Source organism: Onychostoma macrolepis, chromosome 13 (assembly GCF_012432095.1).
Source record: "Onychostoma macrolepis isolate SWU-2019 chromosome 13, ASM1243209v1, whole genome shotgun sequence".
Lineage (NCBI taxonomy): Eukaryota > Metazoa > Chordata > Actinopteri > Cypriniformes > Cyprinidae > Onychostoma > Onychostoma macrolepis.
The window spans coordinates 10,502,312-10,520,282 of NC_081167.1; the positions used below are offsets into that span (position 1 = coordinate 10,502,312).

At 36.5% G+C, this 17,971-nt stretch overlaps 2 protein-coding genes across 4 annotated transcripts; one reads left to right on the forward strand and one right to left on the reverse strand.

Moving 5' to 3' along the window:
- Positions 1 to 539: 539 nt before the first annotated feature.
- selenou1a (selenoprotein U 1a) lies at positions 540 to 4,912 on the forward strand. Of its 2 annotated transcripts, XM_058794795.1 has the most exons (7): positions 577 to 671; positions 1,956 to 2,342; positions 2,570 to 2,749; positions 2,866 to 2,957; positions 3,511 to 3,651; positions 4,022 to 4,186; positions 4,278 to 4,912. In XM_058794795.1, the coding sequence occupies exons 2-7, from the start codon at positions 2,015 to 2,017 to the stop codon at positions 4,371 to 4,373; spliced, it is 1,002 nt and encodes a 333-aa protein (XP_058650778.1). In that variant the 5' UTR covers positions 577 to 671; positions 1,956 to 2,014; the 3' UTR covers positions 4,374 to 4,912. The 2 variants fall into 2 exon arrangements, with proteins under 2 accessions (XP_058650779.1, XP_058650778.1); XM_058794796.1 differs by lacking the exon at positions 1,956 to 2,342 and having other exon boundaries at positions 540 to 671.
- Positions 4,913 to 5,931: 1,019 nt separating this feature from the next.
- Positions 5,932 to 17,007, reverse strand: sfxn3 (sideroflexin 3). Of its 2 annotated transcripts, XM_058796397.1 has the most exons (11): positions 16,847 to 17,007; positions 15,798 to 15,974; positions 14,379 to 14,549; positions 13,719 to 13,817; positions 13,049 to 13,124; positions 11,951 to 12,036; positions 9,432 to 9,569; positions 8,687 to 8,735; positions 8,540 to 8,589; positions 8,399 to 8,446; positions 5,932 to 8,317 (listed from the first exon to the last, which is right to left on the reverse strand). In XM_058796397.1, the coding sequence occupies exons 2-11, from the start codon at positions 15,959 to 15,961 to the stop codon at positions 8,221 to 8,223; spliced, it is 978 nt and encodes a 325-aa protein (XP_058652380.1). In that variant the 5' UTR covers positions 15,962 to 15,974; positions 16,847 to 17,007; the 3' UTR covers positions 5,932 to 8,220. The 2 variants fall into 2 exon arrangements, with proteins under 2 accessions (XP_058652380.1, XP_058652379.1); XM_058796396.1 differs by lacking the exons at positions 5,932 to 8,317; positions 8,399 to 8,446; positions 8,540 to 8,589; positions 8,687 to 8,735 and adding an exon at positions 9,253 to 9,275 and having other exon boundaries at positions 9,442 to 9,569.
- Between the last annotated feature and the right edge of the window lie 964 nt (positions 17,008 to 17,971).

Consider the following 17,971-nt stretch of genomic DNA (forward strand, 5'->3'; position numbering starts at 1 on the left):
ACCAAACACACCTGAGCATGCTAATCAGAGTCTTCAAGATCATTAGAAAATCACAGGTAGGTGAGTTTGATCAGGGTTGGAGCTAAACTCTGCAGCAGATTGGCCCTCCAGGGAAAGATTTGAGGAACCCTGCTTTAGATAGTCTTCAATGTTTTAACTTGATGCTGAAAAATATTATCTTGTGATATTTAAATGCATGACTCACATGTGTGGTTCTTGTCATTGCTTTCTGCCATTGAAGATGCATTAATAAATCACATTTGATATCATTAAATAGAACTGAAAAGATTTCCTCGCTACTTTCTGTCTTTTTTTTTTGCAGCTATTTCATGTCTCAGTGGCTGAAAGTGTGTTTATGAATGAGTGCTTGAATAAACACCGAAAAACAGGCCTTACTGTATGCTAACACTTTTTACAAGCCTGTGTCAATAATGTCTCACAATAAAGATCTTATTTTTAATCGTTGTCACAGCCGGTGCCTTTACATTTGTGTATTAAACTACATGAACTACAATAAAGGATTTGTAAAAGTTTTGCGCAGTACATATTTTTGTGTTGCCTGTCTCTTTAAGAGGTTAGACAGGATAGTGCTCCTTGAACTGAACGCGTCTCTGTCCCACACCGAACGCAGTTTAACAGCCAACTGACACACAGCCGTTGAACCGCAAGCCGTGAGTATTATTCGTTTTGCTGAGTTTTTAACTTTCGCGCATTAATGCAGATAATAATGTATGTTATATTCGTATTTTTAACGCTTGTATCTGGCATTGCAACAACAAGCTCACTCTCTAGTCTAGCTAGTCAAACAAGCTAGCCAGCAGGTGTTAGCTCAATGTACTTTAGCCTCCTGTGCAAGCGGTGCACAATAAAAAGCAATCTCTATGCTGACTCACCATTGCCTACAGCATTGCTTTAGTATCGTTACGTTTAATTAGCATATCAATTTTGCTTGGTCAGTAAGCAATTAAGTTATTACTTATTGATTATTTTTAATTCTTTACACTTCCACGCCAAATGTAAACAGGTTAGGCTAGACGATTGTATTACTCTGTAACGCTAAGTTTGGTAACGCTTTTGACCTTTCTGTAACGTTACATCACATCAATGACAGAAATCGGCAAAAGTGTCCAGGATAAACACAGTTTATTGGCAGTCATGTCAGCCTAAGCATCATTTTAACGTGTGCCTAACGTTATATAAAAATATATTTTGCAGTTCAGTTGTTTTTCCATTTCGTGACGTAAATTACAGTTTTGTTCTTATCAGGAAACCCACAAATATGCATTCTGGGAGGAGGATAAATATTTTTTTAAGCAGTGCAGAACTTTAATTAGGTAAATTATACCTGCAGAGATGTACAGTATGCCCTTGTGAAAAACAAATGCACTAATTATATGTGGACACGTAGTGTTTTGCCATTTAAGTGCACTAGAAGAGTACACTTTTAAAAAGAAATACACTTATTTTTGTGTTATTAACATACTACCGCACATGTAAAGTGATTGATTTATTATAAACCGTTGTTTTTCTCTATTGCAAATTGAAACTTCATTACAATTATATAAGTACGTGACATACAAATTTTTATAGAAAAGATATTAAAACATATTTCTGTTTACCATAATTGCTTGTCAGTACATTCGACAGTGTACTTTAACCATATTTCAAAGGCAATAGAATCATGAAATGCATATAAAGATGTACTTAAGTTCTTTATTTAATTGCATTAAATATAAATTTTATTTTAATTGCAACTAACATGCAAATAAATGTCCAAAAACATTACATTTATTTTGCAATTAAAGAGGTTCTTTTGAAGGATTTAATTTCCGTAATAAGTACTTTTTAAAATTGTACTACTTTTTCACAAGTGTGTGCGCCCAGAGAGTCCTTATTTTTGTGTTTCATTTTAACCTACATTGAGAGGTAAAGAGCTGTTTTCCTTTCCTCTCCAGAGCTTTCCACTGAACTGCACTTTTACCCGATTGGGAAAGGTTGGCTAAACTCACCTTGGATGTTAGCAATGGCTCTCATGCGACTGCGACCCATGCGTTTGACCCTTTTGTCACCAAGAGGAAGATTTTCTCTTTGTGTGAATAGTGGTGTCAAGTACAGAGTCTCTGTGTCCCAGTCCCCCCAGCTTCTAGCGTTTGATAAGACAGTCGTAGCTCATAACTTCCCTCCAAAGTATCTCCCGCTGACCATCACTGCATGCCGACCGGCATTCACGACATTAGTGCTGCCCACTTCTGTCAACTCTATATGCTTGCGTGCTTTTTCGACAAACCGGCACTTCTCAAGGAAAAGCCAGAACAGCCAGTCTCCCTTTAGAAAGACAAAAGGTACTGCTCCTGCCCCAGCATGTCTTAGTATAGAGTTGTTATAGCAATAGCATGCTTGCCTTTAGTACAGATGTCAGGTTTAAAAAAAAAAAAAACAGACTCTTTGGGTGAAGTGGTATTCTTTGCTTGGGTTGATCGTGAAAAGGAAATTACATCTTGGCTTCCACAAATTACTCTGTTATTGAAACAATGTTTCATGTAACCTACCATACATATTATCCCCGCAGTGTCATCGTCTGTCCTGGAGGGTGAGACGCTTGCTATGGGCATGTGGTCGCTCGGCCTTGGCGCTGTGGGGGCCGCCATCGCTGGCTTAATATTTGCAAACACTGACTTCTTGCTGACTAAACCGGCAGCTGCTTCTGTAGAGTATCTAGGAAATGCTGACCTCAAAACCATCAGCAGTGGTAAGAAATGAATTGAAATCTACATGAAGTGATAAGGATTTTTAAATAAATTTTGGATAATAATGAAGGAGGAAACACAGTATTTATTGAATGTTTTTTCTTCTATGTCTATTCAGATGAGAGGGCTTTAAAAGCAAAAACACTCTGGGAGAAATCTGGTGCAGTGATCATGGCTGTCCGGCGACCTGGATGATTTTTGTGCAGAGAGGTAAAGCGATCATGTTCCTCATAACAAAGTTCAGTTGCTCTTATTTTTTTGCCCAAACAAAATCTGAGCACTTTTTGTGTTTTCTGCACTGATTTGGGGGAAAATCTGTTAATGGAAAGGTTCACCCCAAAAAATGTAAATTTACTCACCCTCAGGCCAAGATATAAATGAGTTTGTTTCTTCATCATATCAGATTTTAGCATTACATCACTTGCTCACCAGTGGATCCTCTGCAGTGAATGGGTTCCGTCAGTATGAGAGTTCAAACAGCTGATAAAAACATCATAATAAGCTTCTCACTTCACAAGACATTGATTGATGGACTGGACTTGTGGATTATTGTGACGTTTTCTCAGCTGTTTGGACATTCTGACGGCACCCATTCACTGCAGAGGATCCATTTTCATCAAATTTTCATTTTGAGTGAAGTATTCCTTAAAAAGAAGCTGAGAATACTACACTACCATTAGATGCTAAAAGCATGAACCCGTAAGTCTAAATAATGAATACATTAACATGTGGGGCTGCTGATGACATGATTGTGTATCTGCAGGAGGCCTCTGAGCTGTCCTCTCTGAAGCCCCAGCTGGATGAGCTCGGGGTCCCTCTGTATGCTGTTGTGAAGGAGAATGTAGGTACAGAGATTCAGGACTTCAGGCCTCACTTTGCAGGGCAGATCTTCCTGGATGAAAAGGTTAGTAAACATTAAAGGCATAGTTCACCCAAAAATGGAAATTCTGTCATTTACTGTAATTTCAAACCCATAAAACTTTTCATCTTCAAAACACAAATGAAGATGTTTTAATGAAACCTGAGAGTTTTCTATGCCTCCTTTCATTGTAAGTCCATGAAGCCAAAACTTTGACGCTTCAAAAAGTTCATAAAGGGATCATAAAAGAAATCCATATGAATAGAGCTGTTTAAGCCAAGTGCATAGAGCAAATCAAATATGTTAAACAGAAGCCTCATGCCTGCATGATTCATTATCAAATGTACTGCAGAATAGAGCATAAAGCTACCAATAATTAATTATTCATTCTGCTTGGTGTCTTAACTGTGCACAGCAAGCTTTTTATGGGCCACAACAGAGGAAGATGGGTCTGCTTGGTTTCATTCGCTTGGGAGTCTGGCAAAACTTTATAAGGGCCTGGAGGTCAGGTCACCAAGGCAACATGAATGGAGAAGGTTTCATCCTGGGAGGGGTGTTTGTCATCGGATCTGGTGAACAGGTAATCTATTACAAAGTGCTTTTGCAGTGCATTTCGGAGCTGCTTCAACCACTTGCTTGTCCACACACATCCTGTTTTTTGTTGTTTTCAGGGGGTTCTTCTAGAGCACAGAGAAAAGGAGTTTGGAGATAAAGTCAACACAGAGTCGGTTTTGGAAGCCGCTAAGAAAATTGTGGTAGAAAAATAGATGTTGTCTAAGTTTGTCAGGTGCAGCAAAGCTGCCAAGTTTGATTAAAATAGATTAAGGAAAGTTCCCCCTTGATATAGTCACATCCCACCTCATCACACTCTGCTACTAATGCTGTGAATAGAGGGAAAAGCTCAGGTTGTTGAATTGTTAGCAGTGACTGGTACATTTAAGAGCTAAGTAACAATGCCACAGAGTTGCATGTGGCCTCGTTTTAATTCTGGTGCTTTAGTATGTACAAATGGGAGTAATGTTGTGTAATTAAGTAATATTGTTTCTGCACTTTAGAAATTGCTTGTCATGACTCATTGCATTGTTGTTTTTCAACTTTCTGTGTTCCTTTGGTTGCCTGCTGTCACACTGGTGGTTTTCTGTGGTATGTGTATTAATGAAAGTTTGTCTCCAAACTCCATGTTGAAAGAGCAGATTTGATGCAAACACATGCTTACAAACCTGCTGGTGTCTGGTCAGTGAGCAGCCAAAGGTTCAGCTAGGGGTGGACACAATGAACAATAAACATGTCACCTCCAAAAATTCAATTTGTCTTCATTTGAGATTCTTTTGTGTATTATCCATGTGAATTGCAGTCATTTACATTGTATTTCTCCACAACACAACTTGCTACTGAGCCATTCAGCTCTAATCCCTGATTAGTATATTTGCTTGTGCAACAAATACATTTCTCTGCCCACCTACTGGTACGCTTGCATTTTAAAGGCAGGAATTTAAAACGGAATTTTGGCTTGTTGCTTAATTAGAAATCTGTGTTCCATCTGGGGAAGCCAAGCCATCCGGTTCAGAATATGTCTGATTAAAGGAATAGTTCACCCTAAAATTAAAATGTACTCCTCTTCAATGGATCCCCTGCAGTAAATGGGTGCTTTCAGAATGAGAATTGAAGCAGCTGATAAAAGCATGACTTCAGTCCATCAATTAACATCTTGTGAAATGAAGAGCTGTGTGTTTGTAAGAAACAACTTCACCAAGGCATTGGAACTTTAAAGCATTAATTCTGGCCCAGGAGTCAATAATCTATAACTTTTCCTCCAGTGGAAAGGTCCATCCCTTGTTGTCCTCTCGCATCAAAATGAGTGTACATATTTGATTTAAACTGTTTTCGCTTGTAAATGCTGCTACATCTTTGCACATTTCTTGATTCAGACAAGGCTTGTATTGTAGCTTTTTTTTTAAGTTAATGCCTGTGAATTTGTTTCAAACGCACAGCGTCTCACTTCACAAGACATTAACTGATGGACTAGAGTTGGGTGGATTATTTGCGATTCCTTTTTTTTTTTAATCAGCTGTTTGGACTCTCATTCTGACGGCACCCATTCACTGCAGAGCATTCATTGGTGAGCAAGATGTAATGCTACATTTCTCCAAATCTATTCCAATAAAAACGAACTCTTCTACATCTTGGATGACCTGAGGGCAAATTTTACTTTTTGGTTGAACTATTCCTTTAAATCAACTGTTGTATGCCAAATATTTTCTTGGTTCTAAGTCTGATGCCCCTCAATAGCAAATGCTGACAAAGAAAGTATGGTCTCAGTCAGACATTGTTTAATATCTTTATTACATTGTTCCAGATAAAATACAAGGATTTAACAAACAATATAAAACGCTGGAAAAATAAAACAATAAGCACCAATAATAACAACATATAGAATAACTGTGCTGAAGTGGGTCTTCCTTTACATGCAAGTAACATTCCCAATTATTGCACTTGCATTTGTCTGCACTTCTCACACTAAAGGAGACCAATCAATAAATTGTGCTCTAAGCGTCAAGCATATGTGCAGTGAATCAATTTTCTTTTGGCGATGTCTTATTTGGTGTGACAATCTATATTTTGTTTTGACATAAGACAATTTGATGGACAACCATAATGTTATAACTGCATATAGAAAATAACATGATCACTGCAAGTTCATTAACATGATATTAAATCTGTACAATTACAACATTATAGTTTTACATCCTATGAACATTGTCAGTGGTCTAGTGCAATTTACAATCAAAAAAATATTTGAAAGGTCTTGAAACACCACCTTTGCTAATAATTTGGTGTATTGCTGATATTACGTCTGTAAGCGGAGTCAGTATGGTTGAGGATGCTATGACAGTATAACGTCTGTCAGTTTAAGTTTGGAATTCTGTGTCTATCATTGTGACGCTGGTAAGCATTACACGACCAACCAAACTATATATGCTAGTACACTGCACATTTTGAAAGGAAGAACGAGTCTTGACACTAGGTGGCTGAAGTGGTCTGTGATATTTAGTGTAACAGGACATCCCGGGAAGAAATCAGACATTTTGTATAAATCACAATCAGATAGTCATATTTGCATAAATTCAACACTTGTCTACATCAAACTTAGACATGTTTTTGTACTATCATCATAGTAACGGGAAATTTGTGCATTAAATAAAGAAAGCATCAAAACCCTGACTGCTTTCAACTGGGCTAAGTTTTTCAACAGAATACTTGTGTAACATTTAATGTGCTTAGATATTAGGCTAAATTATATGCCTACAGTGGAGTGCTTAGGTCAAAAACAACAGATCTCTACTGCCTCTTAGAGGATATGATGAGAATAACGTCAAGTCTATGTGCTGTTGCACCCAAAAAGCAGAGTTGTGAGTCTGATGGCAAAAAACAAAAACAAAAAAACACTGTAAAGGTTTAACTTCGTCCACAAAAACAACAACTATACAGCGTAACATTACCACAGTACATCAGGGAAAACAAGTTTGATCATATGCGCTCAGTTTACAGGACCAGAGGCTAGTGAACTTACAAATAGTTATATCATATACTACAGACACTATGACTGACATCATCATATATAATAATTAATGAAACACATAATAGATTCCCCCATGACAACAATAAAGAAATCTGTACATGTCTGAGATGTAATACATGATCAAGCAGGGCATATGAAGCAACATTTTCTTCATACTCCAACTGAGCATATTTCTGTCGAACATGAGCAAACTTTGTTCTTATAATTTGCTCTTGCTGCCTGAGATATGTAGTGCTCGTCTTTAAGCCCAGACACATTCTGTCCTACTTGGGGAAATTATTCATACAATCACAAATGCTAATAATAAGTATTAAATACTCCAAGAAATGTTATTTTGACCTTTCTTCAGTACACAAACTACAATCCACACAACCACACAGGTCTATAAGGCTTAGACAGAAATAATGAAGTATGGCCTGCAGGAAATGATATCAGTGATAGTCACCCGATAATTGTCGATGTGCTTTTGAAGGAGTGTTTGCACATCTCAGGGTTTCTTTTGTAGTACAGAGTAAAGCACACTGCATTCACTACGTAAGTGCACTTAATGGGCACATAGTGGAGCATGAAAGGTGGAAATACTCCTGGCAGAATAAAGATGAAAACCCAATTTCTTTAACTTTCTTTAGTAACAACGCACATGGGAGAGTGGAGTTGGAGCCACAAACCTGGAAATCTTAGAAAGTTCTGAGCCAAAGATAACTAGTGGAAAAAAAGGGGGGAAAAAAGTGATAATCTAGTATAAATCAAAGTAATGAATATACTGGTAAATAAGTGTGTGCGGTCAACACAAGATGGAGGCATAAAGCAATGCAGCAGTTAACATTCAAGCATCTTTAACTAAATCCAGCAGCAAGTTCTGACCTTCACTGTACATATAGTTATTTTGGATAGTACAATAACATGGGTAAAATTGAGAAAAATATATAACTCAGAACAGCAAAACAAAAATAAATATGTTCTAACCTTCAAGTTGTGCCCACTAACCTCCAGTGCAGTGGAGGACATTAACATGGGCTGCAACCTAGACCTCTCTACAGACCCTTGTTAAAATAAACAGTAGTGATGTTAGGATTGCTTTGCCGTATACTCTCTTGAAGCTCCGGCTCCAGGCTGTTCACCTTCATAGAACTTCACAGAGACAGAAAAACAACCCAAATCAGCATGTCAATCAAACCATGGCAAAAGCGTCTCTGAATTAGAAGCACTCACCTCTTCTGTGGGAACAGAGCACAGCACAGCGGAGTGGCAAACACCAGACTGTGGAGATGGATATGTAAAATAAGTCATTCATTCATTGTTTTAAACCATGATTGCAATTTATAGCGAACAAACAGTGCCTTAAAAACTCACCAGAGTCCAACAAGTCCAACTTGTACAGGGGCATTGAGAACCGGGAACCGCTGAGAAATTAACACATTTTTAAGAAGCAGTTTAAAACACGTCCTCTCAGACAGATTCAGATAGATGCTTGAAATGAGTCTGTTTGTGATTCCTTACCTTCATGAAGGCCTTCTTCTCTAAGGCATTCATGATAACTGGGGAATAGCTGTTTGAAAAAAAAAAACATTTTCTTAAATTCATATTTAATTAATTTATTTGGCTGTGAATTATTTATTTATTTATTCACTTTAACGCCATGCCAGCATCAAGGCTATTTTAATGGCGATCTCTGAATAAATTATACAAGGTATACAATTAACAAGAGGTTATAAAAGACATTTCAGAGATGTACACTAGACAAAAATCCGAAAATACATTCAAGTGATACATTTTTAAATAAATCAGTTAGACACACCTCTGAATAAAACCGCTGTCTATTTACATTAAAAAATATGTTTCACAGTCATTTTAGTTTGGCAATAATAAATATCCATGTGTAAATCTTGTATGATCTAAAAGACATCTTGTTAAAACAACTTGGTCATACCTAGATTTAAAATTTGTAAAAATAAATAATAATAATAATAATAATTTCTTACACTAGGATGTGTTTCATATATCATGACATTTATCCCATTCTATCTGCCACATGTCATTAATGTAAGAGTTATCACAGGTTTGACATCACAAAAAGGAAGTTATTTGGCTGTGAATAAGAGGTAGATAAAAATAAATGTAGTGATTGAATACATTTTATTAAAGAAATAATATATATATATATATATATATATATATATATATATATATATATATATATATATATATATATGAGCTCCAAAATATTTATGTGAAAAACATCTACAAAAGCTTACCCATGGCTGGCACTGCCATGCCGATACGAGACACCACCACCTGTACAATGGCTTGCTGAGCAGCTTTACTTGATTCTCCGAGACGTTTTCCCTCAGCATCGGTAACAGGAATACCATAATTCAGCTCTCTGTAGAAGGAGGATTGAGAAAAGAGAATAATTCGCTAACACTTTACTTAAAGCCTTATGTATGATGCAATATAAAAGTAGTTTTAATGCATTAATTATACCTTATAATGCACCTTATAATGCATTACAATCTCAATTAATACATTATAACTAGTGCTGTAAAACGATTAATCACACCAAAAATAAAAGTTTTTGTTCACATATTGTATGTGTGTGTACTCTGTATATTTATTATGTATATATAAATGCACACACATGCAGTATATAATTTGAAAATATTTAAATTTATTTACATGTATATATTTACATTCATATAATTTATATTATACAGTATATAAATATATTTTATATATAAACATGACATTTTTCTTAAATATATACATGCATGTGTGTGTATTTATATATACATAAATATAAACGATACACTCACATATGGTATGTAAAAAAATTATTTTGGATGCGATTAATCGATTAATTAATTCATTGTTACACTATGCATTTTAAATTCAGCTATAATTATTTACGACAAGATATAATGTGTTACAATGTACATTATGAACAATTATAATGCATTATACCAATGTTTCTCAACTGGTGGGTCGCGGAATGTACGGCCAAAGAAACGACATCAACAACAAAAAAATGTATGTTTTTCTGATGCAAGACTTTTATTTTAAAAGACGTGCATGAAAGCTGTTGACTTATATCAGATGCAGTTTAAGTAAAGAGTGCCTGAGGAAAACGAGCTGTGCCGATTCAGTATCTGCGGTCAGATGAAATGGTGACAGGTTTAATGTCAGTGTCCCTATTCTATCGTTATTTTCGTAAATTGTTATGTAATTGTAAATAAAAAGTCTCTCACCTCAGAAAAGCAAACTATCCTGTACTGCCAGATGTTATGCCGTGTTCGTAGCGCGCACTCTCCAATAGTGCGCGTGAACGCAGCACCACGCTGTATATCACTTCACTAAGCACAGAAACTACGAGCATGCAACGCCGTGAAATAAAAGTACAGTAACGATAAATCACATACTGGTACTGCGTGTGTTAGCTGGGAAGGATTTACATGAAGGTATGATATTCATTATATTCAGGAACAGTTTTCACGTTTCATTAACAGTTCATGTTAGTATTGTATAGGTCAGTGGTTCCCAACCTTTTTTTCATGGGCCCCCCCTACGTACACATATGGTAATCTGAGCCATCACTATAATTGTAGTTATCGTTTTATCGTCCAGCCCAACCTCAAAGTATATTCTGCTCCCGCGACCCCCGCTGTGAACTCGGGCGCCCCCCAGGTTGGGAACCACTGGTATAGGTAACGGTTGTTTCCATAACCCAAAAATACCATGTTATTTTCACTTTGTTTGGGACTAACTAGTTTGGGAGTGCTATTTAGGGTGTTTCTCAAACGGAAGGCTGCATCCTACAAAGGTTGCATATCTCGGCTGCCACGTCATCAAACGTCACTGAAGGCCATCTCAATCGGAAGGATCCTTGGAAGACAGCCTTCGTTTCGCGTCCTTCTTTCAGCTGAATTTGAAGGATGCATGGGATGTATCCTCCGCGACCTTCAATCACCCACAATCCTTTGTACCCATTCCATTTCATGAAAATAAACTGACGAAAAACGAGTCAGTACTGAGCTTGTCTGAATTTATTATGAAATCTAAGACAAAAATAATGTTTTCGGACATGAAAGGATAGATGTTATCTTTTGTTTTGGTGTAAATTACTTACTAAAAGCTAAAATGCCAATAATTTATGCCACAGGGAGATCATAGATGGCGGTTTTTCATTGTATTGCATTAATAGAAAGCCAAATAATATAAAGATTTGTAATACAAAGGTTTTTTTCCAAAAATAAATTTTATTAGTGTTTTTGTGCCGTGACGGTAAGGGCAGGAACATATGTGACGTAGCCACGCGCACTTACTAGAGCGTCTCATTCTAGCGTTTATATGCCGATGAAGAGTCTAGCCTACAAGACTCTGAAGGACTGAACTAGGAAGGACGCAGCCTCGGTAGGATCCAGCCTTCCGTTTGAGAAACACCCTTAATAGCCTTTACTCATGGGCTGTTTATTCAGTATTAGTCATATTCTTAACAGTCTTAAGGTAATTTTTGTGAAATAAATTTGCTTTGTTTTTTAACAAAATATATATATATATAAAAGTGGGTCGCGGCTTGATGACCATGGGAAAACGTGGGTCCCAAGACCAAACCAGTTGAGAACCACTGCATTATACCCTTTAATAACCCCTTTATAATGCATTATACATAAAGACTTTGAGTAAAGTGTTACCAAAAATTTGCACAATGGTTGATTCAACACCAACATATGTATATTTCTGTAATTAAAAAACTGTTTTCTCACTTACCTTTGTCTCATGAAGGGTATGTTGATACAGTTTGCTGCTGCCACTGCAGCAAATGGAACAAAACGACCCATAATAGCTGGCAAGTGCTGAGAAAATATAAGATAGTTCAAGTCACTACTGCCATATATTGTCTAGATGTAAAAACAACGGTCAACAATTAAAGGGATAGTTCCCATTTTTCATTATTTTAGGGTGAACTATTCCTTTAAGCCAAGAAAGTGGTAAATTAAATTTTTAAAGATAAAAATATTTAACCACTGTCAAAATTTTTTAAAACATGTTTAGCTGTTTGCTGACTGGAGTAATAGCTGCTTATGAATATATGACTTAAAACAATTAAATAAAAAAAGTTATTTAATTTAAAATGTCACAATAATCAAATAAACATTGGTGCATAAGAGCATAAGAGATGTTAAAATAAATTATTTTAATGTTAAAAATCCAAAAAAAAAAAAAAAAAAGTAGTGAACAGTAGTGTATATATGAAAATATATAAGTGAAAACAATAGTGAGAAGTAAACTGATATCTTAGGGCCAGATTTACTAACAGCTTGCACCAGCGCAAACCCTCTTTTAGCATGAAAATAGTACTGTCAGGATTTACTAAAGACGCGCAGTGAAAAATTAGCGCTGAAAAGGCATGGACACGGTTATTTTTGTGCCTGACTTTATTGAATATGCATTTGTTGGCGTTTCCCTTTCAGACGCAAAATTTATGGGAGGAAATTAAAATGAATAACGCAACGCAATTTACTAACGTTTGCGCTCGTCAAATTACTGGTATTTGCACCATTATTTAACGCCGCCAAAAAAGCAGGTGTCTTAAAGTCTTAAAGCAGGTGGTAATTTGCACTGCTCTTGGTAGATTGTGCTGGTCATTATGGAAATGATCTGGCTGGGTCTGTGTTCTTTAATGTGTGTATTGTTAGTAAATCACCTGCAGAATTTTCCCCTCCCATCGGCACTTTTATTGAATTGCACTCTAATGCTAATTTGCCCTGTTTAGTAAATCTGGCCCTTAATGTTAAAATATTTAGTTTGCTTACAGTCACCCTGTGATTAACTAAAAATACTGAGTAGTTTAGTGAAAGGACAGACCTTGGTCAGAGACTTCAGTCCAAGGGCTGTTACTACAGCTCCAGTTGTAGCACTAACGTAGGCTGCTCCAAGCTGACTGCAAAAGTTAAAATATATAATGTCTTAAGTATTACTGAACAGATCAGTACCATTAATATTTTTCATGGAGGTCATAATTACTGATATTTCAGAATGCACGACTCTCCTTTATCAAGAAGCCTTGGGTTTAGAAAAAGCTATGATGTTGAGTAGTGTGTTCATCCCTAAAGCATGTGTCATAATTTTAAAACAATACAAGCCTCACTGCATAACCTGTAAATCCAGCAAATGATGCTTAGTGAAAGAATGATACAGGCAATTATGTTGTTAGATCATAAACACATGATCAGAATGGAAACATGAATAAATGAGCATGCTGTCTGAATCTGTCTGTATTCAGAATGTGTAGTGATCATGAAACACTGACATCTCTGCTTCATGAAAGTTCATGGAGTACAAGTGGAACAGATTCCACCATTTGTATCATCATGGCAATTTGGCTCATGCAACAGCTTTCAGGAAACTAAACTGTGCAATATACCAACATAGTGTGGGCGAAACGCATCACACCATCAAGAGAGGGGCTGCCATGAGGCCTCCACATAGAAACCTGCATCTAGATTGTTTCTAGTAGCGATCTTAGCCTTCATACTTCATGGTCATTGCCGCGTCTCCACTGCGGTTAGTATAGTTGACAATGGCGTTGAAGGACTGGTTTACCCACTGCCAAAACACCACTGCTGGGGTTGTCCTGATAAGAGAGAGAGAGAGAGACTTAAATTAAAAGAAAAATGCATATTTAAAAAAAATGACTATTTTTTTTTTATTAAAAACCCTTTCACCCTTCCATGACTGCAGACAACGCTGCAGTCATAAGAATCTCCCACACAAGGCTGTAATTTGAGTTGTTCAAAATGACTCATTTGCAGATGACTCACTGATCCAAGCAAAAAAACAAAACAAAACAAAAAAAGTGTCCACAAAACCAGTAAAGAAGAAATGGCATTTTTTCCCTTCTTCTTTTTTCTTAAAACATTAATCAAAAGTATTATTTTACCACCATAAAAAAGTGGAACTTCTAACCCTGAATCAAACCACTAAACTTAGCTATTCAGTAGGAGTGCTGTCTTTTCCATGATGACTCATTTAGGAAGTATTCACAGAACTGAGCGGGGATATTTATCCCAGGCCATGGAAAAACTTACTCAGTTTCCTTTTCTGGCTTTAATGTATAACATTTTCAGGTCTATATACACTTTCTGCCCGTATGGTGTCCAGAACAATGAGTGATCCAGTGTGACAGTGTGCTTACCTATAAAAGGTAAGCATGCAACCCGTAATGGTCATGTTCATGGGCACTTGTGCAGACATGCGTCCAACTAGCAGCATTTTCTCTCCTGTGTCTGGGTGGAAAGCAGAGTCGTAGATGTATTTGGCCCTCCATAGTTCATCTTCTGTTAGCCCAGGCTTCACGATTCCCAACCTGTAAAAGAGGGCACAGCAGTACAGTAACAGTAATATATGAAAACAATGATAAACTGACAACAGCATGGAGAGTTAAAACAGTATTTAAAGGTGAAGTGTGTAATTTTTGGATTTTAAAATAGTTTCTCCTATCCCAGCTTAATTTGGAGAGACATAAGTAAGCCATTCGTAGGTTGATTCCTCTGAAAAGCTCTGTGGCACTTTCAAATCATTGCTATTTTTGTTTGAGTATCTCAACCAGCAACACTGACCAATGGCATTTGGGGTGGGACTGGCATCTTTTTGTCTGACCAATGGAAGATGGGGGAGTGTTTGAAAACATTAATAAGACTTCACAGGGTATCAGAAGAGGTAAACACACACATATATACTACATCAAAAGATTGAGAATTTTTATTTGTTTTTGAAAGAAGTCTCTTATGCTCACCAAAGCTGCATTTATTCAATCAAAAATATTGTGAAATATTATTACAACTTAAAATAACCATTTCCTATTTTTATACATTTTAAAATGTAATTAAATCCTATTAGGACAAAACTGAATTTTCAGCAGCTATTACTCTAGTCTTCAGTGTCACATGATCTTTAAAAAAAAAAAAAAAACAATATGCTGATATGACATTTCGTATTATCAATGTTGAAAACATGCTGCTAATTTTGAGGAAACTGTGATGCTTTTTATGAGTATTCTATGATGAATAGAAAGTTTAAAGTAACTATTTGAAATAGTTAGAATAGTTGAAATAGTAGAATAGATACTTTATTTGAAATATACATTTCTTGTAACAAAGTAAAAGTCTGTCAAAATGCTGTCATTTTATTAATCAATGTAATGCACCCTTGCTGAATAAAAGCATTAATTTCTTACAAAAATACTCTTATACCACTGTTCAAAAGTTGGTTCAAAAGAATACTAATTGTTCATTATATAAAAGTCTATTATTATTTGAACAGATTTTCATTTCACCATAGTTCCTCTTTCAACAAAGTGAAACCTTGCTGCCATTTATGAAAACAAGACAAACAAGAGGTGCACAAATGTAATCAGCAGGGCCTAGTTTCAAACAACAAATCCATGCTACAGTGTTTTAAGAGTCTAAGAGTTAAAGGAAAACAAACATTCTATATATTGCACTCTAAAGCTTCTCCAGAAATGTTGTGAATGGTAATTCTACAGTTTCTACATTATGTTAAAGTACAGGATTTCCCCTCTGAAGTTCATAGATACAGCATTAAAATCACAGACCTGTAGTTCTCCACAGTAACTCTGGAATCCTCTAAAACCTCACTGGACAGCAGCACGTTTCTGGGATCCGTCACCATGAAGAAGTGCTGAGCTCGGCCCATAAACGTGCCCTGGTCCCATCGTGGTTCCTTAATGTTGATATTCAGAGGCAAATCTCCAGACATCCTATCGGCTTCTCTGAAGATCACAAAAAAAGTCTGGGTTATAGCAACCAATTAGACTGAGAAACAAAAGGTTTAGAAGTTGTTTAAACCTGATTTGTGGGAAGAGGGTCATTTTTAGACTAAAGAACAAATGAATGTGGTCTCTGTCCTGAAGAATGTGAACTGCAGCTATGCCAACATAGTTGTGGTGGGTAGCATAAAATAGTCTCGAAGGTGAAAGCAAAACCAAGAAAATTAATGACTGAGGACATTAAAAGTAACAGCTTTTAAACCATATTTACTCACGAACAGGACGGACCCTGTCTCTTTATATTCATGCTTATTAAAACGCTTATTGCCATGCACGCCTGTAAACAATAATGCCTGACAGATGAACATGTGAGATTAGCAATACATAGAAAGAAGGACTGGCCGGGGCTGTAAAACTCACACAGCTGATTACTGCAAAAAGTATGTAACTAAAAAGTTTATTAACTAAAGGAAATAGTATTGTGTATCTACCAGGGAAAACGAGCGATATAAACCGCATACTTACAGCTAAGTTACTGTAGCTAATGCTAGCTGCTCTGCTGGTGTTGTGATGTGGACTGACAAGGACATGCAAAATACCGACATTTCCTATAACATGAATTTAACTTCATTTGACCGAAGCGGACACTTTGTCAAGCTGCTTTGTATGTGCACTTTTTTTTTTACTTAACTTTATAAAGTAAGCAATTTAATTATGAGCAAACTCATCTCCCCTTCAACGGGCTAAAATATCGTTAGCTAGCTTCAACATAATCTCACGTAACGATACATGAACATAACAACAACAACCATATCAAAACAGACAAACGTGCATTTTTGTTTAAAGAGTAGTTCAATAAAATATCTGACACAGACCTTGCGAAATCACCACAGGTAAGGTTCAGGTACACCTTGAAGCAGATGACCTCAGTGCTGACTGCTTTCCTCTGCGTGATGACAACACACTGAACGCACTTCCGGTCTCGCCTTGAAAATCCGCCTGAAGAGGGCTGAAATGATGAACGGACACTTTTTGTGTGAAAAGGCGGTGTTTAGAGTAGAGAGGTCTACAGTTGGCTCGTGAGACTGGGCGTGGAAGAGAGCTGCGCTGTGATTGGTAGTTGGTTCTGAAGGCGGGCGTGGAAGATAGCTGCGCTCTGATTGGTTATTTGATTCGCGCGTTCCTGATAGGTCTTCGTCGGTAGCGCTAACCTCCACGACACGGACGTTGAGTTGCTGTAAGAGGGTTTTCAGCTTTTTGAAGGTGCTCTAAAGCGATTTTGCTACATTTAAGCCAGATATAAACAGAATTATTCCGCAATGACGGGCACTTGCTCCAAAATCCGGCGAAACTAAATGAGTGACTGGCAAAGACCGTTTCTGATTGGCCAAACAAGGGCGGGCCGCTCTGCCTAACTGTGTTTTAAATATATTTACGAAGCATATGATTATCACAGAAAGGGGTAATATCTGAAAACATCTATTTCAGCCATATGGTATCAAATATGTAGGCCTACCTATGGTATGCAGTTTTGGTATGTTGCATTTTGTATTTCTATTCATTAGGAATATGAATATGGTGAAGCAGAAATTTACATGTAGGCCTACAATATATAGGCCAACATTAAAGTTAGGTCTACATTAAAGTTAATTATTCATTTCAGTGGCGAATTCAATTTACAGTGCAATACAATTTTAGTTTAATCCCAAATTTTTCCCAGACATGAAAATATCCAAATGATGTGTCATTAGTAACCCTTTAAAATAATCAGTAATTATTTCTTGAAAAGTTTACATTCTTGAAAATTACATGTACGATAAATACATTTAGTCTACATTAAAGTAATTATTCATTTCAGTGGCTAATTCAATTTACACCGCAATACAATTTAATCCAAAAATTTCCAAAACATGAAAATATCCAAATGATGTGTCATTAATAACCCTTGGAAATAATAAATTATTTTTTGAAAATCTTTTGGGAAAAGTGTGTGAAACATT

Coding starts and splice junctions, on each gene's coding strand:
- sfxn3 (XM_058796397.1), bottom strand. CDS start 15,961: ATGTCTGGAGATTTGCCTCTGAATATCAACATTAAGGAACCACGATGG. Junction 14,550..15,797: donor GTTACTGTGGAGAACTACAG/GTCTGTGATTTT, acceptor CCTCTTTTACAG/GTTGGGAATCGTGAAGCCTG. Junction 8,736..9,431: donor CCAGCCATGGGTAAGCTTTT/GTAGATGTTTTT, acceptor TTTTTCAAACAG/CTATTCCCCAGTTATCATGA.